The sequence below is a fragment of the Cottoperca gobio genome, chromosome 24 (genome assembly GCF_900634415.1).
Source record: "Cottoperca gobio chromosome 24, fCotGob3.1, whole genome shotgun sequence".
NCBI lineage: Eukaryota > Metazoa > Chordata > Actinopteri > Perciformes > Bovichtidae > Cottoperca > Cottoperca gobio.
The window spans coordinates 13,300,100-13,324,494 of record NC_041378.1 but is presented as its reverse complement, the minus strand read 5'-3'; the positions used below and the strand labels follow the sequence as shown (position 1 = coordinate 13,324,494).

Genomic DNA, 24,395 nt, shown 5'->3' with positions numbered 1-24,395 from the left:
ACTGCTGATTGTTGAAGGAATAGTTACACTCGACGGTAATTAGCGCGGTTATCGTGCAGCAGACGTCAAAGCCGTCAATTTGAATAAATCCTGCAGATTTGAAGCATTTGGTGGCAGCCCTTCAGAAGCAGGAGGACATACATAACGTAGAGAAGACTGAGACTTCCAGTCAGTGACGCCGAGCTGCACAACAACAAGGCTCTCCGTCAGCTTGCTTTCCACTCTTGACTATACTGAATTTGTGTCCGTACGAACTGTATTTTTTTTGCACACTGCAAGAGAAACTCCTCAGGCACCGCGATCCGTCATGAACTCGGGAAGGTATTTATGTTTAGCCTTACACGCCTTTAATGTGCATTTTGCTCTCACTGCCAGAATATGACGCGGTTTAAATGAATGCATTGTAATCTCTGAGAGGCTATAGCTCCAGTGATTCATCAGCGCAGTGTGAATGTGTTTACAGTGCATATGAGGAGCCGTTATGTGGACTACATGAGCATACCAGCTGATCAACCTTATGGATCACAGGGAAGGTGCGCAGGCAAAAAAGTGGGTTGCATTGTTGGACTGTGCATCATCAGGGCTGTATGATGGATTATCTCAGACATGTCCTACTCAGGAAACATGAAAGGGTGTCACCCTGTGGACACCAGACATGTCGTTTATCCTCCTTTTCTACAGCAGGGATTGATTATTGGGTGATTATTGCTGCCATGTCAAGCAACACATGCTCCAGCTATTTGCTTTGTTTTTAGTAAAATGTAGCATTTGATAATGTGCATATATCCTGTTTGGAAACTGAGAGATGCAGGCTGTGTAATTTTAACATTCATGGATCCATCTGTAGAGGATCCTAGGGGATAGAAAACCTGGTGCTATTTATAGGTGGAGTGTGAGAGGGGTGCTAAGGATTGCTGTGTCAGATTCTCTCCCTCTCTCTCTGTTTGTCACTCTCCCTCTGTGTGTGTGTGCCCAGTATTTTATTCTGTTCACACAAAATGAACAGAAGACTACAAGATGAAAAGGAATTCCATCTGAATTATTCCAAAACGGTGCAGCATCAAACCAAAGGCAGACAGTTAATCGTGTTCTCTGTGATTATCATAAGTTCTAAAAAAGGAAATACACTTTGCATTCAGATTTTTAAAATCTGCAGTTGTACTGTTGTAAATGTGTCCTGCCACCTAGCCTTCTTCCCCACACAACGCCACTTCTGCTTTGTCTCTCTGTCCACATGTCTGCTGCTGGGTGGCAAGGCGTTGAAGTTGCCGGCAGGGACTGTTCACACCTAGCCTGCTTACCATTTGTGTCCGCTCTCAGCAGGCACTGAGACGAGACAGAGATGCTGATGTCTGGGACGCTCCCTCGCCTCCTCCTGGCTGGCACCTGTCTCTGTGTCTATGGAACCCCTGTCCACCTCACAAACCTAACTCCCACTGACTGTGACGGCCTGTGTGCCAGCTCAGCAACATCTGTTGGGTCAACTCACACCACGGATAAAATATCTGAACCCACAGAACATGTGACTGACCTGATGTTGGATGTAGATGCAGAAGGAGGGGCTGGCCCACATAGACGACCTGAGGGGATATCTTCGGTGACGCAGACAGAAAACGGGGACAGCCTCGATGGAAGATCTGGGCTGAGTGATGCTGGCGGAGAGGCATGGAGCCAAAGGAGCAGGGTAAAGAAGGCCGGGAGCTCATCTGAGATGGGAGACGCTCAAAGTCAGTCAGAGGTAGCTTCAGCGCTGTCTGTTGATCCAGAAGGTAAAAAAGAGCCTGTCATCAAGGAGCCTGTGTTAAGTGCTACAGGTGGGACGAAGCAGGTGCACTCAGCCGTGAGTACAGCAAAGTGGACTCCAGATGGATTTTCATCCTCCTTCACAGCAGCACCACAGTTGAGCATCACAGCCAGGCAAGACAAAGACCAAGATGAGGAAGACTGGACAAAACTACCTGGGTATTCTTTCCAAGATAAAGACCCAGAAACAAGCTGGCCCTCTACAGATCCTCAAAGTCCTGGAGCATGGATGCAGAAACTGACCTCTCGCAGTCCCATCCCTCCCTCTGTCTTTGCCTCCCCTCGGACCTCCACACATTTGTCAGTTTGGGGCCATGATGGAGCCACCACATCTTCCCTCCCAGACCCCTTGCTACCTGAAATTGGACCCAACCTGATGCCCAGAGAGGATGGACCAGAGAGCCTGTGGACGGAGGCGGCGAGGCCCGGTGGAGGTAAGTCAGAAGGATTAGAAAAGCATAATAAATGTAGATGGAAAATTCTTTTTTTTGGAGGGTTTAACTTTCTGTAATCCCTAATTAAACATGGGTGCACCAAGACACACATTCCCTGGTGTAAGGTAATGCTCTGCAGTCATTGTCACCCTGTGAGACTTCCTTCCACAACAAGCCGTATTTTCTGGCTTTGCTAGAGTTTGCAAGGATTCAGGAGGCTTCATTAAGGAAATGAAAACGACACGTCTAGTGGCAAAGATTGCCTTTGATGATTGGCAAAGAAAGGCACCCGCTTTTCCCCGCTCCACTTTGAACCCCAGCTGGGACCCGTGGCAGTCTAATTACTTTCTATTCCTGACTTGAGCCTGAAAGAAGAGAACACACACAACTGACAGGAAAGGGCTGTGGGCAGGGTGTGTTATACAAGTCTTTAGTGGATTAAACCCCTCTTTCTCTCTATCTATATACCCCCTCAAACCTCCGCTCTCTCTTCCCCACCCTTCACATTCCCCTATCCAGACCATTGTAGAGAAACAGGCATGTTATTATTCAGCAAGGCAGAATAGGGAAATGGATTAAAGGAGTCTGTCTGAGCCAATATGTATTCCTGCCGTCCTTTCGGGGATTGTCTGTTTGATGAAGCTTCCTCCCAACAGAAAGGAAGCTGACAAAAAAAAACCCTCAATTCCCAAAACAGCGTTATGTAAAAGGATTGCGGTCTTTATGAGTATTTTTCAGCCTACTTTAGAAACCGTTTGGACTAAAGGAAATGCCTGAGAGATATGCGGTGGCAGTTTCTCCGGTGACAGCTCGCTCTCTGTGGTCGCCTCTTATCTAGAAAGAACCGTTTTTCAAACAATCCTTTTTGTCATTGTGTCTTAGCTGCATTGTGAACTCGACTCTGAGAGAGTGCAAGTGCTACTAATGAGAAAGCTGCATTGCCAAAAGCTGTATTTTGTCATAAATACTTCAGTGCTATGTATGCTGAATACTGCTTTGCAACAGAAATAATATATTTTGTATTTTAGCTGTCAGCAGAGTTGTTTGTAAAGACTCTCATTCATTTGGCCTAGTTTACTCACTGAGCTGAGCCCAGAATTATCACAAACACCTTTTTGCAGTATTTCAATTACTTTTACCAGAAGGTCCAAATAATTCTGCCCTTTCTACTTTGAATGATTTCTTTATTTGAGTGTCCTGCACCTATTGGAGCGTAGCATATATGTGCTCACAAGACACTGGATAATCCACAACAACCACAATGGCCACATGACCAGTCAGTTCCACATATTCAAAGAAAGAAAGGAAAAGAGAAAATGTCAGAACAATTTCCATTACAAAAATATTTTATTACGATGGATACAGTGTTCTCCGCCTTGGTTTCCATGCATTTTATATAAATCTGTGCTAAGGCAAAAATGTCCTAATTAAAGAGCCACACCAAGATCCCAAAGAAACACGTAAACACTGCTCTTCAGGAATAGCTTTATATCTGTTTAGCTCTATTGCTGTCTATCTATCTTTGTAAATGAATGCTACATATCCTGACCCTCATTCTGTCTCTGTGCTTGCGTTGACACGATTACAGTGGACACTGTTGTCCCGCCGTCTCAGGATGAAGCCACAGAGGGCACCATGTCGTCAGAGGCTCTCCCTCTCATCTTCGAGCCTTTTGAAGACTTCACAGAGGCGGCGGCAGCGGTCACGCAGGTACCCGGCAGCGCTCAGCCTCCTGCTGCCATGGCGACCGGAGGAATGCCTCAGTCAGAGGTGAACCTGGAACAGCTGGTCACCGTGGAGACAGACAGCGACAGTCCCTCGCACGTCCTGCCCCTGCTGATGCCAGACTGGACGTCACCTTGGCAGACGTCCGGCGGGGAGCTCCTTGAGCCAATCGGCTCCTCCGGTCCGTCTGTTTCACAGCAGCGAGCCGGAACTGAGCCGGAGGTTCACTCTGAGAGAGGTGATGTGGCAGGATGAATGGATGAATCTCAATGTCAACACAATGACTTCATGTACAATAATGTTGCTTTGGCACATGTACTTCACATTACTGCATACCATAGTATGGGTCATAATGTAAGTGTAATGGAGCTGCCAATCTCAGAAAGTGTATTGCCAACATAATTGCTAAATTTGATTTTTTACTAAAAAAAATATTTGACCTTTATTTAACTAGGCAAGTCATTAAGAGCAAACGCAACAGCGGCTTGTATGAGAATAAGCATTTAAAACCCAGTTTGAAATTGGAATTATGATGCCACATTACATCACGATAATGCAGCAACATTAGGATTTAGGTTTTAGTTTGATAAAAGATTTAGTTTCTTCCAGGCAGCCACTGGTTGGAATTCATGTCACTTCAGCATTATTGTGATCTTGTAGTTAAATCAGCTGTGAGTTGTAGCTGCAGTTTTGCCCAGTGTGTGTAAACTTGCACTACTCTTGCTTTCTCCTCGGGCCACGTGATTTGTGACGTGTAGGTGATGTGAGGACAGCGAACCCTGAAGAGGACTTGCCCACCACCGGCCCCTCCTTCTCCTCCTTCCAGCATGCTATGACAACGGTAACTATGGCAACCCATCAGCCAGCACACAAATCCAGATCAGGGTTGGAGGAGATGGAGTCTGAGGGTAAGATGAGTTTGATCGCCAACTAAAAAATGTGATCCTTTCTTGGCTGCTGAGTAATCATTTTGATTTGCTTTCCCACAGAGGAGCCAGATGAAGATGAGGACGATGAGAACTCTGAGGAATCGTTGGAGGATGAGAGCGAGGAGGACCTGACAGAAACACCTAAAACCTCCTCAACGCAGCCTCCGTACAGCCTCATCCCTCCACCTCCTGTTTGGGTCCAACGCAACCAGGGGCTAAGTATGAGAACGTGGTTTCTAAATCATCTTTCTATATGCGTTGGAATATAACATATTTAATGCATATACCTACATTTAAAGACCATAAACATTTAAACTACCAGCCAAAGAGAGAGAAGTGCTAAATCTGTGGCTCTTTTCTTCCAGTGCGGAGCTGGGTAGAGCTGATCAGAGAAAAGGTAAGACTGCCCCCTGCTGCTCTTACAAAGTCTTGGTTGTCCATCAAAAAATGTCAGTTTCCTTCACTTCATTTCAATTGGTGTTTTCAACAAAGCTGGAAATATTCTCTATTTTTAGTGTTATCTGCGTAAGTCATCTTTCTTCACCTGGGTAGATTAACCACCTCTTTTTTTTGATGATTTAGCGTATAAGAGAGATTGCCTGGATTAGACGATTTTACGACTGTTCTGTTTTGACCTCTTGTGTTTTCACCCTTGGCAGGCGGGTTATGTGTCTGGGATGTTGGCCCCTGTGGGCATTGGCATCACTGGGGCCCTGCTAATCGTCGGCGCCCTCTACAGCATCAGGATGATTCACCGCAAGAGGAGGAACAGCTTCAAACACCAGAGGAGGAAGGTCAGGCAGCCAGAGGTTAATACCCCACTTGTTTTTATCAAATATTATTATTTCAATTGTTATTGAGTAGGCCTACTACTGTGTGAAAATGGCTAAAGTCGGGTTGAACTGCAATCCATTCGTTTACATACTATGTTGTCAGTGTAAGAGTAGCGTAATGTGTGCGGTGCGAGTGTGTGGTTGAGGGACAGAGTGACGGTGGACTGGCTCAGAGCATACCTGCAGCTTGTGAAAAGTGCCGGTGTGGTTCCCATCCCACTTCAAGCAGTGACCACTTGGAAACGCTAGGGGGGAAAAGTTGTCTATTGCCACATTAAGTTTATTCTTCCTTCTCAGCAACCTCGAGAGCCCGGGACCAGCGGTCAGGACCAGACCATGCTGCTGGCTGACAGCTCTGAAGATGAGTTCTGATGAGACCCTTTTGGGCTTTTTTTGTCTTTGACCAATGGCTGATGCTCCTGAAAAGGAGGCTCTGCAGACAACCCCATTGCTATGACTGCCGCATCTCCAATCACCCCGGGCTGTTGGCTTTGACTCATCTGATCCAGTGTGACTGAGTAGAGGGCACAATTTGCACGGACTGCACAAAGTTCAGCTTTGTATACCCCCCCATTCTAAAAGTCCCGATGTGAGCACTTTTCTGAAAGTTGTCAGGGCTGGTGTGATGCACTTTGACATACAAGATGATATTTCTGCTTATACAAAAGAAATGCATTAGCAGGGTATTGGCAGGATGAAAGTGTTCCTGGTAAATTGTTGGAGTTGAGGGGCAAAGTGTGGATCAGCGGGTTTTCTGTCAAGTAATAAAAAAGGGCTGTAGAAGAGTTACATTACATCAACAACGTAAATATATGTACTGTATATGTAACTGACTTGGGGTCAGTCGTTTTAGTGTAAATAAAGTTTTATTTCTTGCTACACTTTTTCACTAGGATATTTAAAGGAATTGTTCAACAATTTGGCAAATACGCTTAGTTAGATGAGAAGACCAATATCACTCTCACATCTCTCCGTTAGCTGGAGCTAGCAGAGGGTTAGCTTAACATAGCATAAAGACTAGGGGGAAACAGCTAGCATGGCCCTGTCCATCGTACCGAAACCTGCCTATCAGCAGCTATAAATGCTCACTAATAAATACATTTGTTTAATCTGTACAAGAAATGAAGCGTACAATCGACAATTTGCTGTTTGACTGGTTATGTGTCAAACTATCAGTCACAGAGTCACAGAGCAGTGACTTCCTGGAGCCTCCACTTGATACCTTACAACAGTGTTCCCAAACTTGTTCTGCAGGGCCCCCCTTTTGTAGATAAGAATATTTTCGAGCCCCCCGTCACAAACTTTTCTATGTTTTACTAGCAGGGCTCAAGCCTTGCCGTGCCCCCACTTTGGGAACCACTGCCTTACAACCGCTAACTTGTAGGAACATTTGGACAGAGCCAGACTAGCTGTTTCCAGTCTTTATGCTAAGCTAAACATCTCCTGGCTGCAGCATTAGCTTTATATTTACAGACACATACAAGACTCTCAATCTTATCTAACTCCAGACAAGAATTTGAATAAGCATGTTTCCTAAAATGCTCAACTATTTCCTTAAAGTATGCTTTCCACACCTTTAAGAAACCTTCACATACAATTTATTTGAACTAATGCTTCATTTAAATGTGAATTTTGTAGAAATGTAAATGTTTTATTTAAAGGCATTTCTAAAAATGACTGAGTCGTACATACAAAATACCATAATCCTACAATAATCCTTTTATGTAGCATAAAACTGATTTTAATGTACAATATAACTATTATGAATTGCTTATTTTGCCACCTCTTGCAAAGAAATGTTATTAAGTGCATGACTATTAAGTCTATTCATAGACAGGCACAGTGCAGAGTTCTTTCTAATGAATGAAGGGTTTCTATTATAAGGACAAACTTTGAAGACGCTGGGACAGAAGTTTATATTTTCACAATAGTGGCTTTTGTGTGTTAATCTGGTTCAGACAAGGACAGGTAAAGGAGACGTTTTGGCAAACACGTCCGGTCCAAGAAAGTCACATTGCTGAGAAGCAATATGTAGTCAAATCAATTCCTTACATTTTGAGAAAACTAAGGAATCTTTTAATAAAATAAGTTTCGGCTGTAGTTCAGAAAGAAAAAGATGCAAGAACTATATGAACACTAGTCATTTGAGCCATGTTTGTTACACTGATGACGGTGATACAAAGCCTTTTGTTTAAAGGAAATATATTTTCTGTAACTTCACCAGCCATCTGATATGCTTGATGTGCCTGTACATATGCAACAATACTGTTTTAGGGTAAGTGTGATGTAAAATAGAGGACACTTTGTCTCTTTATGTAAATAATGAAACAGGATGTGAACAAATAAACAATTATTTCAGATGTCTGATTGTGACTCTTTCTTATAATACTCCAGTGTGAATTGTTTTGAAATGAAACCCACTCCAGACAGCAGACAACATAACCCAGTTTACAGCATTAAAAAAATCAAATAATTTATTTCTGTGTTCTTTTTTCCACATTAAATAAAAGCTTTCGGACATTTCCAGATCAAAATCAAGAGAGGGGACAGGGAAGAGGAACAGGGGAAAACAGAAATCTGACATGCAAAAAAACCTTTTGCTCTCTCTTTGCACACTCAGTGGATGGCGGTGGAGGCGGCGCTGGCCGCCCCGAAAAAACTGCAGGAAGCCCCGGTGGTTGGTTGGATGTAGGGAAAACAGCTTTTTGTGGTGCAGCATGACGGTCAAGACGAACATTTTATCTGACCAGCAAACTGGTTTCTGGGGGAATTCATAATTGTAACACTAGAAATGTAGGATAGGCAGCTGTCACCCCAGGTGAGGACAGAGAAGTGGGCTTGTGATTGTTAGAATAAGCTACGTTGATAGCACAGCGGACGTCCAGGAGGAGGAAAGTAAACTTCCTCTGACATCTGTGAACACTGAACTGGCATGTTAAGTCAAAAACATATTCCAAATGCGTTGTCAGAGAAAGCTGGGTAAAACACCACAGGTCATGGCTACAAACTGATATTGATGACAAAGCCCTTCAGTCTGTGATCATGAGCTAAACGGAGCCCTTTAGCTCTTTGTGACAGGCTGTAATGCCCATATGGAACTACAGGAGTAAAGCAACAAAGATAACACTTTTCCTTCAAAATCTAAAACACCTCCTCATACCGACAGTCGGTTTGTTAATTTTGTACCTATTATTTCCTTTCATCCATCAGTAGTCACTGTATCAAAGAAGAAAATGCCAGGGTAGTGAGAGGATACAAGAGGGGAGACAAGCGTCCAACACAGGGACAGATTTAAGCCTCCAAAAATAAACCAGGTGTTAACACAGGGTGATAATTGAAATTTAAACAGTGTCAGATGAGCAGTAGAGATACTAGTTGGTGTTCAGGGTGGAGAGCGTTTTTTGTGACCCACTCATATTTCTCGTTATGCCTCTGTATGGGCAAAAGTAGCACAGAAATTAAAAATCTAATCTGATAAATCAACCCAAACCGCCCCCTTCCCAACAGATGATTCACAAAAAAAAACAAAAAAAAAAAAAAACCATGCTCTCAATATATCCGAGGAATAGAACAACACTCGTATACAAATCTGAAAAAACAAAATAGGTCATCTGATCCATTGTTCCAAATGCAGACACAAACGTACATACACAGGCTGTTATGAGGGTGGCAACTCTGTAAACATCTACTCTGCATTTCAGTCTGAGGGATGAAATATCTCAGCTGGACCACTGAAAGAGGAAATAAACCCAAAACATGAACAAGGTCCTGTAGTGTCATTCATTGAGACTAGCTCATCAGTCCTTAAATCATTCAAACATCTGACTACCACAAAGGTTTGCTGGAGACTTGTTTGTTCTGTAGTCAATATTTTGGAGCAGATTTGACTGATTGTTCCACATGGCAGTGTCTTGCATTGCTTTCTACTCTGAATATTGTATGCAGCAAAGAAGCATGCAGATGTCCGATTGCATCGTTTGAAGTTTACTTAAAATTACATTAATAATGTTGTTGTTTTCCAATTCGACTTTAAAAGATCAAAGCTGATTTAGGGTTTATTCTCCCCTCATCGGTCAACCAAACTGTCTCCTTTCTATCACATTGAGCACTAAATCGAATCCTTGAAAGTAAAAAAGAAATAAAGAAGTTTTCCATTTGTTCCTTCCTGTTGTCCTTATTAGGCTGAAACAAAACACAGCATCTCAAGGCCATGATCTTCCTGTGCGGAGCATCTGAATGTAGAGAAATAAAAGTCCAACAGATCCACACCATTGTCGAAAATACCAGGACACACACACACACACACACACACACACACACACACACACACAAACACGACACATTCATACATACACATACACACTGCAGCAATTTCCAAAGAAGTGCATCTGACCTTTGTTCATATTTACTTTTAAGAAGAAAAAAACTAAAGTGGCTGAAGAAAACTGTCTTTGCCATAATTAGTGTGGATTGGAGCGTCCGAGTGCATCTATGTTCAAGGTTGGAGATCTTAAAATGTTAGCGAGGTTGGTTGTGCATCGAGTTAGGGCACCTGGGAAGTGCATTGTGGGCTCAGCCGCTTATGAGCAGCGTGAGGTCATACAGGTGTATATTAGACAATCTAAACAAAATGAAAGCAAAAGAATAAAATATAATCTGCTAAGAATACTTGTCTATTTTCCTTTTTTATCAAGAGATAAACACACACACACTCAAACAGGATTCCAGCATAGGTAACACTTCGCCTCTGGTCTGGTACCCGGGCGCAGACGCAAAAGCGTGTTGAGGCTGCCGCGTGACGGCTGTTAGCAGGCGCGTCACTGCAGTTGAGGCTGAGAGTGCTGAGTGGCACTTGCAATGAGGAGAAACCGACTAATATAATGTAAAAAAAAAAAAAAAAAAAAAAAAAAAAAAAAAGCAGTAAACCGAGACAGCTAGGACACATTTGACCACACCATCATTGGCAAGGAGATTCTTTAAGACTCCTTTTTGGGAATTTTGCAGTGCATTGGGGAAAAACAAGTTCCGATTTGCCATAATAGGAAGAGCATTTTTTAACTCCTCACTCATACTGTCAGCGTTTGATGAGGGATTTAGTGAAGGACATTGAAGAAGGTGGCCGATCTACCAGTTGGGCAATGTTTGAGGTGCTAATGGAGTGATTTGTTTTCGATCAACTGCTCTGCACCAACATGCTTCCACCAAACACAGGAAGGCGTTCGGGGGGTTAGCCTCAGACTGGGTTAATTAACACACACTCTTCACACTTTTCCCCGCACTCACATTAAAAATAAATGCATGCATATCTTTACAGGCTTCAGTCCTGGAGGCTGAGGCAGGTCATGGAAACAGAAACCAGAAGCTGCTGTGCCCACCGGACAGGATGGGAAACAAAAAACAGTACGCACAGTTCCAACCAAAGCATGCGCTCACACAGTCACACAAACACTTGCTCACAGTGAAATCAACCACGCCACGTACACATGGACACAAAATCAAGCCAAACACTCCAAAAAGAAAAAACATGAGGCGGTACAAACACACAGTCATACTATAGCTTTTTCCCCCGTCCCGCTCACAAGGTTAAAAAAGAAAACACAAAAATAAACTCCACAAATATTTTCATTTCCCAGTCTGTTTTCACCGCCCCGCTTCCTTGTTTCACATGTTGTTTTCTTTTAAGTCTGGGTTTGTCCCGTGTTCTGCAGGAGGATTTAGTGAGGTGCCACATCCTCTGGGGGTTCGGATGCACGTCTTCACTTGAGCTGCCTCACAACCCGGTTCAATGCGGCATCCAAGCTTGAAGGTCAAAAGGTCATCTAGTCCCCCTGTCAAGGTCATCCCAGAGACCACCCTCGCTCGCCCCCCTCCTCATCACAGAAAGTATCAGGGGCCCCTTCATGACAACATCAGGTGGGATGTCAGTCTGGTTCTGCCTAAACAACAGTTGTTCGGAGGTCAGGGACAAAAAGAGGGTGTGTTTGTGTGTCTATGCATACCTATGTGCATACTCCTTATGTTTGTACACAGGTGTGTGTGTGTGTATGAATGTGTATGCGTGTGTGTGTGTGCTGTGTGTGTATGAGAGTGAAATGACCAGGGCAGAGCTGAGGCTGTCAAGCCGATAGCGTACGAGTTGAACAGCACCCGCTGTCCCGTTCTCCCCGTCCCTTTCTTTCCTCTAGCGGAGCCACAGTTTGAGCCGCAGCGCGTCCACTCCGTTCAGGTAGTATCTGAACAGCCGCTTGTCTCTGACAAAACCCAAGTTCTCGTACAGCTTCAGGGCTGATTTGTTGGTGATTTCAGTCTCCAAAACAACCTGGGGACACACAGATGGTCATGTCAGTGCGTTGTTTTATACATAGGTGGATCCTTGAAACTGGGTAATGAATAAATAAACTATATTTAGTTGTTGTGGATTAGGGCTGCAACTAACAATTTCCTGATTAGCAATTAATCTGCAGAATCTTTTCCAGATTAATTGTGACTCGAAATATATTCAGTTTAAAGCTAGGGTGGGTAATGTGTTCAAGATATAGATATAGATATATATATATATATATATATATATATATATATATATATATATATATATATATATATATATATATATATATATATATATATATATATATATTCTTTACATACCAAGAGCAGTCAATACATCAAATGCTCTGACAAACAAAAAGAAAACAATCTGGTACCGGTGGCTGTCGCATTACTATTTCATACAACTCGAATTAAATGATTGGACGCCCAACCTGCGCGTCTACCTGCGCACACTCTGCCTGTGCACTCATAGCGCATCACCGGAGTCTTCCACAAGCTGCTAGCTTGACAGTCGTGGGTGCTGACAATAGCCATGTTCGTTGTTTAGGTTCATAATGATAATTTTGGGGGAGTGGCTTTGGAGGGAGGCCTGAAGGGACGAGCTGTCAGTGTTGCAAAGAAACACAAGGCTTGGTTTTTAGGTTGGATACTTTTAAAAATCTATTTCAATCTTGCTGGCCTCTCTAGTGTCACTACCTATCCAAGCTTTAATACAATAGAAAACATCTCCATATTTGAGGCTGAAAACAGCATTTTCTGCCATGTCAAAACAGTAGGCGATTATAATTCTGTCAATTGATTAATCGTTTAGTCACTGCAGTTCTATTGTGGACGGTGTGTGGACTCTAACCGTAGTTTTGCTTGTTTTAGCCTTTAGAAAAAAAAAAGAAGAGGAAAATGTCAACATTATTGGAAATTAACTTATTTACTGCCATAGGATCGATATCAAATTATCCTCCGTGCAGAAATGCAGCTTTCAACACAGGTACAGTGTTTGCAGTTGTTTTATAGAAATGTATTTTCGATCAATCAAAGCGTGTACTCTTGGTATTCTTGTGTGGACACAAACAGAAAAATCATTACTGTGGTGAATCATCATCAGTTCTTTGGTCTCCGTCAACAAAGAGATCGGAGAAAGTTTGATACAGAATCTCATTTCCATCTCAAACACCTGCCATTTCTAGAAATTTCAAATTAATTCAAGACGTACTTTGTGTACGCACGTGTCTGTAAGATGCAGTGAGTCGCTATTCAGAGAAAGCAGAGCAAAAAGGATGATATTGAAATGCTCAGAGAAGCGGACAATCAAACCAAGGTTACTGGCAAACTTAGATAAGTGAAGGGCAGGAAAGAAAAACTGGTCCTTGAAATACTAGCAGCGTTCTTTCTATTGGTTTGTGCTCACACGGAGGCTAACACCAAACTAAAACCAAGAACCAAATGTACACAATTGGTTTAATTCAATAATTGTTCAATGTGTTGTTATTTTATATATTAACTGCATCTTCCAGAAATTTGTTTTTTTCCCCACCTTCTTTTTCTTTACCATCTGGTTTGGTAAATGCAAGACTGTTCTGTATTCTACTGCATACTTTAACACTGAGCGGATATGCTGGCACACAGCGTGTCAGGCATAGATCCTGTGCATGTTTGACAGACGTGTGTTTCAGGCTTTTCTCAAAACATTCAACATTCTCTGGATGAACAAGAAAATAGAAAAGCAGATCATCTTCAATTATGACAGAATACTATACAGAATGAATGCAGACTATGCTCAGTGTCACCTTATCGAACTTTAGGGGAGGAAAAAGCAGAACGGGGAGCAACAGGCTCTTGAACAAGGGAAGCTGACTGTTTTACAATTTCTTAAAGACGTGGTTTGAAAAAGAAAGACATGTGAATTGACTGAGACATCCTCCAGTGCAAATGGGTCAATGCTTCTTACCTCGTCACAGTCACCCTCCACCATGGCATAGATGGCCTTTTTCACCAGATTAGTACCTTAAACAAAAGGAGTCTAAGTCAGTGGGGGCAAAAACAGAACATTTTAAGAAAGGTTTTTCTATTTTTCTGGCTTGACATCTAGTATTATAAAAAAAGAAGCAAAAAAAAAAAGGTAAAACAATTTCACTTAAGGTTAGTATATAGTGCACATCAACTCAGAGTGTATAACTTCACTAAATACTGCATTTGCATTAAAACATTTAGTTGTCAAAGAAAGCACAAAATACGCTGTTGCACAGCTTGGGCTCGGCTCCACATTGAGAGAGGACAGCCTTTTATGTTTTTTCTGTATGTGACACGCAGAGTCCAGATCTCACCGATGCTTTTCCTTCTGTGTTTCGAGTCCACAGCCAGCATGGCGATGTAGCCACGACGGAACATCTTCTTGTGCATGTCAAGCTTACATACGATGGCTCCGACACACTCCTGCTCCACCATGGCCTGTGACAGACACACACAATAGTTGGGTCCTTTGAGTGTCTACGGAGGTGGTCACTGAAAGCCTAGCAACAGTTCCTGTCATCCTGCCAGTTCTGCTGGTTCTCTGAGCTGACCTCTGACCTTTATTTCATGGCACTTCCGCTTATGTTACATGTGTCATTCCAGACAAACTAGGAAGTTTACGACCTTGAGGCTCAGAGAATAAACAAAGGAAGGACAGCGTTTGTCAAAATTAGAAAGCCCTGACTGGACACAGTAAGCGCAAGAGGAAACATGTACTTGTAGCACATTACTCTCTACCTAAACTGGAAAGCATGCGTTTTAAACATTTGCTTGCACCTACATTCATGTACATCAAAAGACAACATTAGTAATTAGTATTGTCATGTCAGTTCTACTTTACTTGATTTGACAGCTAGAAATTCCTACCAAAATCTATAAAACTAGTAAGGATCAAGGCTTATAGATAGAAAAGTGAATGTTGTAGCTGCCAACAGATACAATACAACTTCTAAAACCAACATGGTCAGTCAGTGAAACATTTATATGTGTGTGATTAAGCTGTGTGTGCTTATCAGCACTAGGTTTGGCTGCATTTGAGAAACACTGACAGGTGAGCATGCAGTCACACCCAGCCCCAATAATGCAATGCACATTTAGTTAGCCAAAGTCCATAGGCTAGGAGGGCAGCTCACCCTTTATATTGACTTGATGACCAAAGTTAAAGAGTGAATATAGACATTTTCTTGACATGCTTCAGTGTCATACTCACCAGAAAGCAGAGCTGCGGCCAGTTGTGGATGAAGTACCTGTATGTGTAAATTGAATAAGGCTCAGACAAGTCCTTGGTGATCAGTCTCATGATCCACGGCATCTGCAGCTCGGACTCGTAGCGGACATAGCGGATGCCGTGGCTGTCCTCTTCCGCTCGGCCGGGAGAGCCGCTCAGGCCGAGCCGGGCCAGCTCCACGGTTGGCGGCTGCAGCTGCTGTGGGTCAGCGAGGCTCTCATCCCCGCCGGGCCCGGCATCCGGCGGTTCGTCACTCGGCGGTCTCGGTGGCTCCGTGAGGTCAAACTCCTCTTTGCCTTCGTCCCCGGGGTGGCCGTGGGCCGCCTCAGTTCTTGTGAAACCCGGCATCCCGTTCATGCTATTGTTAACTAGGGGAGAGTGACTGCCGTTTTTGGAGAAGGGGCTGTGGCCTTCATGTTGGCAATGCTCACTATTGTTTCTAGCGGCCGGAGCCTCCTCATTGCTGCCGCTGCTGCTGCTGTCACAGTTGTCCACGGACGGTCTCGGGTTGTTAGGCCGGTTTCCTGTGTGTTGGTGGCTGTCAGCGTCCTCCAAGGGGCTGGTCAAGCCGTTTAGCTGCTGCTCTCGGGCTTGCATTTTGAGGTGAAGCGCCGCCGGGCTAGCTCGCGCTAGCATGTTTTTCTGCTTCTTATTAACCGACCTATTGACTTCGCTTACCGGTTCTGACGTCTTCCCTGTACCGTCGGTTAAACAGTCCTCCCTGTGGCAGGCCGCCTCTCCGTCTTCCCCCGCCGGCTCTGCGCTCCCAGCCCCGGGGAAAGGAGGAATTTCAGCTGGGGATGCGGGCAGTGCGCTACTAGGCCCAGGCGGCACTGTGGCCATCCCACCGCATTAAGGTGGAGATTCACGCTTGGAAAACGTCGAACACACGCTCATCCACAAGGCGAAGGGATATACAATCAATATATGAGTTAGTTCACCGAATATTGCATAAATCCAAGGATATTAGAGGCGATAACGTAACCGCTGGCGACGTTTGTCGCTGCTTTCTCCTCGATTTCCCTGCTGCCGGAAAGTGCTGTCGCAGCAAACGCCATTGCAACAGCAGACAGAGACGTTTTACGACAGTGGTGTAACGCATGACAGATTCACGTTTTTATTAGCTACTGTAATACATTTCAATAAAGTAATTTCTCCTCTTCAGTCGTTTTAGTTTTACTGACTTGTATTGTATTTGAATTATTTTGTATTTTCAGAACATACGAGATTCAAAATGTACTTATAATTATATAATTATTAGATAATATTAGATAATTATAATATGAGAATAAAAAATACAAACTCAAGGAAAACGGGACACATTGAGCGGTTTCACGATTAGGATACAAAACAATTGTTTTGCGTGATGTTTATTCCCCCTCAAGGTGGGCATACTCCTCTATTTGAAACCCCGAAAAAAAACACTAAGCACAGTGAATTTTAGTTCTGTTGAAAGACATGTTTATGCAGAGACTCTCGTTTGCTTGACCACTTCAAATAGTGAAATTGCCTCAACAATGAAAGTGTCAGGCGTTATTTAGGACGTTAAACTGAAAGGTGCACAACCTTGTAAATTAAAGAGCTGGTGACCTTTCTACGTTCTTACCAGCAGAGGACGCCAAGTTGAGGATTTATTTGGATATATCATTTATATCAACACTGCAGTTTCTCCACTAGATGTCTGCAGTAGATTATTTAGTTTAGCCTTCCAGACTGCTATAGTCTTCATCCTGAAAAGAACACGTTTGTTTTGAGGTATATGCGTTTGAGTATATTGGGAGACTTTATACTTTAACTAAAATATAATAGTAATAATAATGATGATAATTTAAAATCTTGATTCTGAGGGGCAGTCACACTTGCTCAGTAAGTTTTTAACATGTATTTATTGCAAAATATGTTTGCAGCATGGTAGCCAAAGTCAGTACTGGTGATGAATACTCCATAATGTGAGACTTTATATAAAAAGTCTTGTAATACTCAGTTCTGATATTCAGCTACATGTGAAAGCAGAAGATGAAAGAAGAAGTACTTTTTTTGTATTGTTTGTCTTATTCAGTAATGTAAAAGGTTTTTAAAAAAGAGAAAGCCCCTGCCCTCTCAGCGCTGACCTTAAAAACGTAAACATGAAAAAGTATATAGAAACCAATCTAAACAATGTTTTTTCATAGTTTTGTTTATTGAAATGTTCAGGGCATACTGGGATCAGCACTTTCTGGACCTGTAAATGTACATAAGTGAATAGCTAGAGATAGTAATAGTAATAAGAAATATTAAGTAAAAACTAATTAGATAAACAATAATAATAATAATAATAATAATAATAATAACAAAAACAATAAAGAAATAAAAAAGAGATAAACAAAAAAGAAATAAAACAAATAAAACAAAAAGAGATAACAATATTGATATACAAAATATATATACAGTATGTACATAGGCTATATAATAAACAAAGAATCAAATAGGGAAATCTGTATGTTCCCCTATAGCGGTGCACTGTGCCCCAAAATATAGGGAACTTCCCTGTCAATGGAAAAAAAAGGAGGAAATTAATGGTGAATATTTTGGATTTTTCAAAATACTCTGTGGCTGTTTTCATAATTAAGGCAATTAAATAAACAAACATAAAACAGCTTTTCATCAAAAACATTGAGACATCATACTTACTTCCAAGTGTATCTGCAAGGTGGTGTAGCACATCAAAGGGGGCAGTGTTGCTCTATCGGTGAGTGCGTACAAATCCACCATGTACTCAGAGGTGGATTTGGAAAAAACATTGTGTGAACTTTCAAGTCCAATAGTACTGCATTATTTCCTATACACAGCAAAAGGAAACAATATGCTTCTAATGAGCCACAGTTTGTATTAGACTTCCTTCTAAAGATAGATAGAAACACACGTGAAGCCTTGCAGGATATAGATGGATAGATAGATGGATAGATAGATGGATAGATAGATGGATAGATGGATAGATAGATGGATAGATAGATGGATAGATGGATGGATGGATGGATGGAAGAGAGATAGATAAAAGAGAGATAACTACAAAGTGATGTCTTTATTAAGCTGTGACATGTCAGATGCTGAGAGAGATAACTTCCCCTCTCTCAGTCCCATATTCAACGATCTTGAACACACGTGTGCTTGATATGTGGAAAGAGAGAGTCACATTTTGTTTGTAGATATATGTTACATGCAGGGAAAGAGACGAAGAGATAGACAGGGAGAGAGAGACACAGCCCTTTTGAAAGCTAAGCCTTGGGGCTGAGAACTCTCTGAAGAGCTGGAATCAGACATGCACAATCAGTTCCCCTCTTCAAATCTCCTTTACAGGCCTATCTACTTGAACAGGCTTCTCTTAATTACTTTCTCTATCACTTAGCGAGCTGTGCCTGGGACTAGGAGCAGCAGCGTCTTCTTGCCAGAGACACTTGGCTGGTTCGAACCCATATTTATATATCTTTTTTCTCACAATCCTGTCCCGTACCTTCCTTTTCTCCCCCCTCCTCCCCCTGCTTCCATTCTGCTCTCTCTGTGGTTCTACCCATCCTGCCTCTTACCCTTTTCCAAATATCTCCAGGGCATCGGTTGCGTCATGTGACTGGTGTGCTTGTGATTACAGCAGTTGGCAACCATACTCATCTATGAACCCAAAATATCTTGAAAAACAACAGCATGTAAAGAAGTATAAGGTCAGTATGGAGCTCAGGACAACCCAGGCTGACAATGACACCCAAACACCCTCCTCCTCCTTCCAATCTCTCTCCCCGTCTTTCTGTGTCTCTGAACCGGTCTCATGGGCTGGAGGCCAAGCTTTGGATCTCCTTTATTTTTTCCTCCCCTCTCTCCTACTCCTGCTTGTCACATTGGCTCGCTCTCCTCACTTCCCTGTGTCCTCCTCCTTCTTCTTTTTTTCTGTCTGGCGTCTGGTCCACCAGAGCTGTATTTAATTAGTTTCTGTTGGGTTAATTAGGGGCTAAAGTTAGGGGGTCGGACCAGAACAAAAGCGGGTCAGGCTGGACGGATGCAGGTGCTCCGGTGTGGTTGCCAGATTCCACCGTTCAGATTAAGATGGCTGCAAATTGTCTGGAGAGAGAGAGAGACACCGGTGATTGGCAGGGGAGGAGGTCTTCCACCACATATGGGGTGGCAGGATCATCTTTTCTTTGCATTTTCCACAAAAAACCACAAGACATCCATACAATTTCAGCTCACTTTCATGTCTTTCCCCTCTCATATTACACTGGCACTAATCACACAGAGCTGATCTAATGTATGGTGTGTGCAAGTGAAGTCTTTGCCAGTCTTTTTCTTCGTTGCCATACAAGGTGCTGTGTTCACACTCATATCGCTCCCAGCACTCAGTCCCCTTTTTCATCTACGAGTGGCAGCTATACTCTCTCCTTTTGCTTAGTCGGTTGGCCGTGTAGAATGAGAAATATGTGAAGAGGACATCAAATGACCAATTTAGACAAGTGAAGTATACATAAAATGAGCAATTTGAGCCTGTGAAGTGTACATCAGTTGTTTAAATGCAGTGATCACGTAAATGAAACAAACATGAGTGTAGTAAAGCTTGATGCTGCAGCACCTTGAAGGTTACCTGTTTACTCATTGTGCTTTTGGCATATATTTCCAATATTGAAACATGTTAAAGTGGTCAGCTGGAGCTTTTTTTTTATAGATTTCTGTGAAATGTGCACTTTGATGCAGACTTACATGTAACTTTGATTATAGCGAAGCGCAAGAAGACCCCAAAGAGACACAATTTGACCTTTTCTTGTGTCCTGTGGAGATGAAGAGGGACCAGATGAACTGATATGAGAGGAGAGAGAGGACATCTCTGGCATGGCTGGAGCCCCTCAGTGTGTGAGGGTCCTGGGGCCCTTTAGACAGGCGCCAGCCCAGCAGGGAAGCAGAGACAATCACGCAGCACCAGATTCAATGCACAGAGATGGAGGGATGGAGGGAGATGAGGAGACGCAGAGGGGAGGATTGAAAGGGGTGTACTGGGACAAAGTGCACCGTTGAGAAAAGGTGGAGGACATGACAAGGAGAAGAGGAGACATGCCCAGGTGGAGATGGAAAGAGCTGCCGAATAAAAGAGATGAGTTGAAAAGAGATGGATGGTGAGGGAGAAAACGACAGATCAATAGGAGGTGAGAGGAGAAGGAGTAAAAGGAAGAAAGAGAAAGCGAGAGGGAGAGATAGCATATATTCCCTCTGTAACAGTCTTTATCACCAGCCCAGATCGTGGCGTATGAACAGTGATCCAAGTCAACCATCTGCTGAGGCTAGATAAGCCTGGGAGAGCTGGGTATTGAGCTGTCACTCAGGGAGGAGAGCAGAAAAAGAAAGAGAGGAGGGGAGAGAGAAACAGAAGAGAAATAAAGACAGAACAGGCGAGGGAGAGAGATCGAGAGGCAGGGAAGGAGGAGGGGTCTGCGCAAGGTAGGAAAATTCAAAGGAGAAGATTTGTGCAGGCTGGAGAGCATCCGTCTTGTCAGAGAAAGTCTTAACGTCAAATAGACGTCCAGCCCTGTCCTGCCTAATCTTGAAATAATCCTTCAGCTAATGAGAGGAACAATAAAACGAGGCTATTTATTGGTTTTCATTTTTGTCAACCCACACACACTTATACACACACTCTTGCACGGACACACACGTCCTCTCACATCATCACTCCTAAGCATGCTACTGATGACATGAGGCGGTTTGTTGTTCATTTTCTGTCACTAGCACACACACATATATACATGTCACCAGCTATAAGTACAGAATCAGGCTGTTTATGGTTTTAATGTTCTTCAAATAGCTCTATAATTCAGAACACACCAACACAATCACACGTTATTATGGCAAAAAAAGTGTGGGTGGGGGGGTTGTCTCAGTTGATAAGACACCTCTGGTGGCGAGGATCCCCAGTGTGGAAGATGGGTTACTAGTTTATTAAGCCTATATGCAGGTGATTAAGTTAAACCCCACTTAAACCACTTACTGCATAACTATGAATGACATTATCATCCTGTATGTGTGTGAGGAAGAGAGACAAAGTGGAAAAAAGTTTAACAATCGATATTGGCTGATTTGTGTCATCATTCGCAAGACTTTGTGTTTTTGAGATGTACATCCAATCCTAAATTATACATTTTGGGGATGTGTGTTTGTGTTTATAGTGTGATACTGTGGTAGTATGGACGGGGGGCGTGAATTAAGGCTGGGAGGGGGGTCAGGCCCGGGAGTGGGGGATAGGAGGGGATTAGCCGAGGCCAGTTGGATCATTTTACAGCCGGAGGACCCCCCCTCACCCTCTGCAGTCTCCTGGACAATGAGGATTAAACTCCTCTTGTTCCTCAACTCCGAAAAACGGCAGGACGACAAAGACACTATTCCTCCTGGGTCCCCTGGCTGTGGCTGGGAGCTGATCTGAGGAGGGAGGGAAGGAGGGAAGGAGGGAAGGAGTAAAGACGAAGAGGAGGAGGAGGAGGGAGGCAGTAGGAGGCAGGGGGTCCATCATAAAATTAATCCCTTCACAGTTTCCTCTGGGTGCAAAGTGAGATATGAGGCAGACATGTCTAATGAAACGCTACAGTCATCTAAGGGCACAGCGATAAAAGCATATATTAAACTAATGGAGCTCGTCATTAGTGCCTCTATTAAGTGGATGGAGAGGGCTGTGCTCTCTGGTGATCAGCATGGAAGATTAATCAATACCAATGCAACTCCACCTTCCCACATTTTCCTATTTCAGTGCTTTGATTGTAGTTAATATTTCAATATTTAAACTCACTCACCCAAACTCTTTAGTGCTGAAACTATGACTAGATTCTAGTTTATATTTGTACTTTATATTCAAGGAATAGTTTGACAATTGGGAAATATGCTTCTTCACTTTCTTGCCAAGAGTTAGATAAGAAAATCTAAATAAAACATTTTTTAAAAAGAAAGGTAGCGAGGAGAGGAGAGAAAGATGAGGCCGTTGGGATTATCAACATGTTCCTCAAAAATAATATACAATTACAAAGAAAAACTCTTTATATTACAAAATTACATTATATGAACTTATCACCCACCAAAAAATGTATTTACATTTCTGAAAACATCATCAGACAACAGTCAGCATTCATGTAACAACTTGTGAACTCAGAGCTTTCAGGAAATTTGCGCTTTGGAGGTTGTGAATACCTCAAGAGAGGGCGTTCATATGGACTCTTATTGTGAACATGGTAAACATGACCGATGGCTGGAAACAAGGGGAAACAGCGAGGCGTGCTCTGTCTAGAGGTGACAAAATATGCCTTCCAGTACATCTAAAGCCAACTAATACTTTGTACCTTGTTTGAGATGTAAAAGTGACACGTATGGGTATTACTGAAGGTTATGTGTCTGACTACCGCAACATGTTTTTTTTACACTTCACTTTTGGTAATAAGTGAGCTTTAAGGTGCTCTTTCCCCCGTCTCCAGTATTTACACTAAGTTCAGCTAATCGGCTGTGGGCTGTAGCTTCATAGCTCTGTAGAGCTACAGATAGGGTGTTGATCCTCTCAGCCAACTCTCAAACTCTCAAACTATTTCTTTGATTAGTGAGCTTTTGGCTGATTTTGTTAGCACCAGACGGAGCCAGGCTAGCTGTTACCTTATGTTTCCAGTCTTTATGCTAAGCTAAGCGTCATCTGGCTTTTGCATTGTAAGACACAAAAAGCAGCCACAATGTATAATTTGGGCACTTTGTGAACAAAAAGTAACCAATGCATAGTACATTGGAAAGTAGTGGGATCATAGCCTGATTAAATCCCTATGTTGCAAAATGTCCACCCTAAAGACTACTAGTGGGCTCAGTATGTGGCAGAGTGGCTAGAGCTAGTGACTAAGGAAGGAGACAAATTCGGTTTTCCTAAATGTTTGCACTCATCTTAACAACTACTGTTTATTATTAGGATGGAGGACAAAAGTTTTGATGTTGTGATGCTGAGGCTCAAATATACTGGTCAACATCCAAGTGAGAGGGACAATAAAAGAGGAAGACAAAGGAAACAGAAGTCCACTGGTTTTAATCTGAGAAAAAAAATGAGGGAGTCAATATAGAAACGAAAAGAGAGGAGAGAAAGAGAGAACCGCGGAGGAGGGCGAGGAGCACAACAGAACCAGGGGGAGTTAGAGGAGAGAGGAGAGCAGAGGAGGGGCCTTTCATACAAATAAGGCTCTCTTTTACTTATAGAAGAAGAAAAAAAAGAGCAAAAGAAAAGCTTCTTCTCGCCTCCTGGACGCAGTGTCAAACCCAATCAGTGTCTGGTCTGGCAGCGCTGCTCGTCTCCCAGGCACCAGCTCACAATGGAGGCGAGCCTCGGCCGCCACACCTCTCACTTCCAATCTGCATCCTCCAGGACAGGCCTGAGAGCAGGGGGCCGCGAGAAGGGACAACAATGCACCTCAAATGTTCAAACTCTCATAAAAAAATCCCTGTGTACTGAGAATTGGATTAACTAGTAAAAGTAAAACACTCCTCAAGTAGCTTTATATCAGTTCATGTTGAATTGGACAGTTAATATCAGTTTGTATTGTGAAGAAGAAGTGTGGCTTAGGATAAACGGCTGGGTGTAGGTAGGGGTTATTGTTCTTAAAGATTCCCAATACAGGTGGAAAGAATGGGACTTAGTGTCAGGGTGCATGTATGTAAAGCCAAACACAAACATGGATAAACTGCTCGACGATTACAACGGCCAACAATCCCTGAGCTGCGGAGTCCCGCGCTAATAAACGTGAGCAACAAGGCTTGATCCTTAAAAACCTCGCCACTCCAAAAATAAATGTCTATCTTGAATAGACACCCCCCTAAATCGCATTGTTGAGCAAATCCTGTATTAAAAGGAAAGAGTTACTCTGCATTTATACTCCTGAAGACTTTAGTTAAGCCAGTGCCTCTGCCACTCCGCAGCGCGGGCTTCATCGAGCCCGAGTAAATCTGTCTCTCAATGGCGATTGGCTGAAGCTGAAGAGGCCATCTTTTTCACACGCTTCCTCACTCGCCGCCTCCCTCTTCTCGGCTAGTGTTTACCCGTCACCAAACAATGGCTGGTTACTGGCAATTAAACAGCATTTTC

The 24,395-nt window shown here is 43.0% G+C and overlaps 2 protein-coding genes across 5 annotated transcripts; one reads left to right on the top strand and one right to left on the bottom strand.

Moving 5' to 3' along the window:
* Window positions 1-132: 132 nt before the first annotated feature.
* On the top strand, window positions 133-6,605 carry armh4 (armadillo like helical domain containing 4). Of its 4 annotated transcripts, none has more exons than XM_029462995.1 (8): window positions 133-321; window positions 1,257-2,237; window positions 3,826-4,200; window positions 4,721-4,870; window positions 4,952-5,110; window positions 5,257-5,288; window positions 5,551-5,685; window positions 6,022-6,605. In XM_029462995.1, the coding sequence occupies exons 2-8, from the start codon at window positions 1,343-1,345 to the stop codon at window positions 6,094-6,096; spliced, it is 1,821 nt and encodes a 606-aa protein (XP_029318855.1). In that variant the 5' UTR covers window positions 133-321; window positions 1,257-1,342; the 3' UTR covers window positions 6,097-6,605. The 4 variants fall into 4 exon arrangements, with proteins under 4 accessions (XP_029318855.1, XP_029318854.1, XP_029318853.1 ...); XM_029462994.1 differs by having other exon boundaries at window positions 134-321; window positions 1,324-2,237; window positions 5,551-5,700; XM_029462993.1 differs by having other exon boundaries at window positions 134-321; window positions 1,321-2,237; window positions 5,551-5,700.
* A 4,037-nt stretch (window positions 6,606-10,642) lies between these two features.
* Window positions 10,643-16,361, bottom strand: naa30 (N-alpha-acetyltransferase 30, NatC catalytic subunit). Its single transcript, XM_029462991.1, has 4 exons — window positions 15,272-16,361; window positions 14,376-14,499; window positions 14,000-14,055; window positions 10,643-12,043 (listed from the first exon to the last, which is right to left on the bottom strand). Exons 1-4 carry the CDS (start codon window positions 16,130-16,132, stop codon window positions 11,906-11,908), a joined length of 1,179 nt encoding a protein of 392 aa, XP_029318851.1. The 5' UTR covers window positions 16,133-16,361; the 3' UTR covers window positions 10,643-11,905.
* Between the last annotated feature and the right edge of the window lie 8,034 nt (window positions 16,362-24,395).

Excerpts from the sequence above, each read along its gene's own strand:
- naa30 (XM_029462991.1), bottom strand. The coding sequence starts at position 16,132 with ATGGCCACAGTGCCGCCTGGGCCTAGTAGCGCACTGCCCGCATCCCCA. Across the intron at positions 14,056-14,375 it reads ACACAGAAGGAAAAGCATCG|GTACTAATCTGGTGAAAAAG; the intron begins GTGAGATCTGGA and ends CTTTTGTTTAAG. Across the intron at positions 12,044-13,999 it reads TGGAGGGTGACTGTGACGAG|GTTGTTTTGGAGACTGAAAT; the intron begins GTAAGAAGCATT and ends GTGTGTCCCCAG.
- armh4 (XM_029462994.1), top strand. The coding sequence starts at position 1,343 with ATGCTGATGTCTGGGACGCTCCCTCGCCTCCTCCTGGCTGGCACCTGT. Across the intron at positions 5,289-5,550 it reads TAGAGCTGATCAGAGAAAAG|GCGGGTTATGTGTCTGGGAT; the intron begins GTAAGACTGCCC and ends CACCCTTGGCAG. Across the intron at positions 5,701-6,021 it reads GGAAGGTCAGGCAGCCAGAG|CAACCTCGAGAGCCCGGGAC; the intron begins GTTAATACCCCA and ends CTTCCTTCTCAG.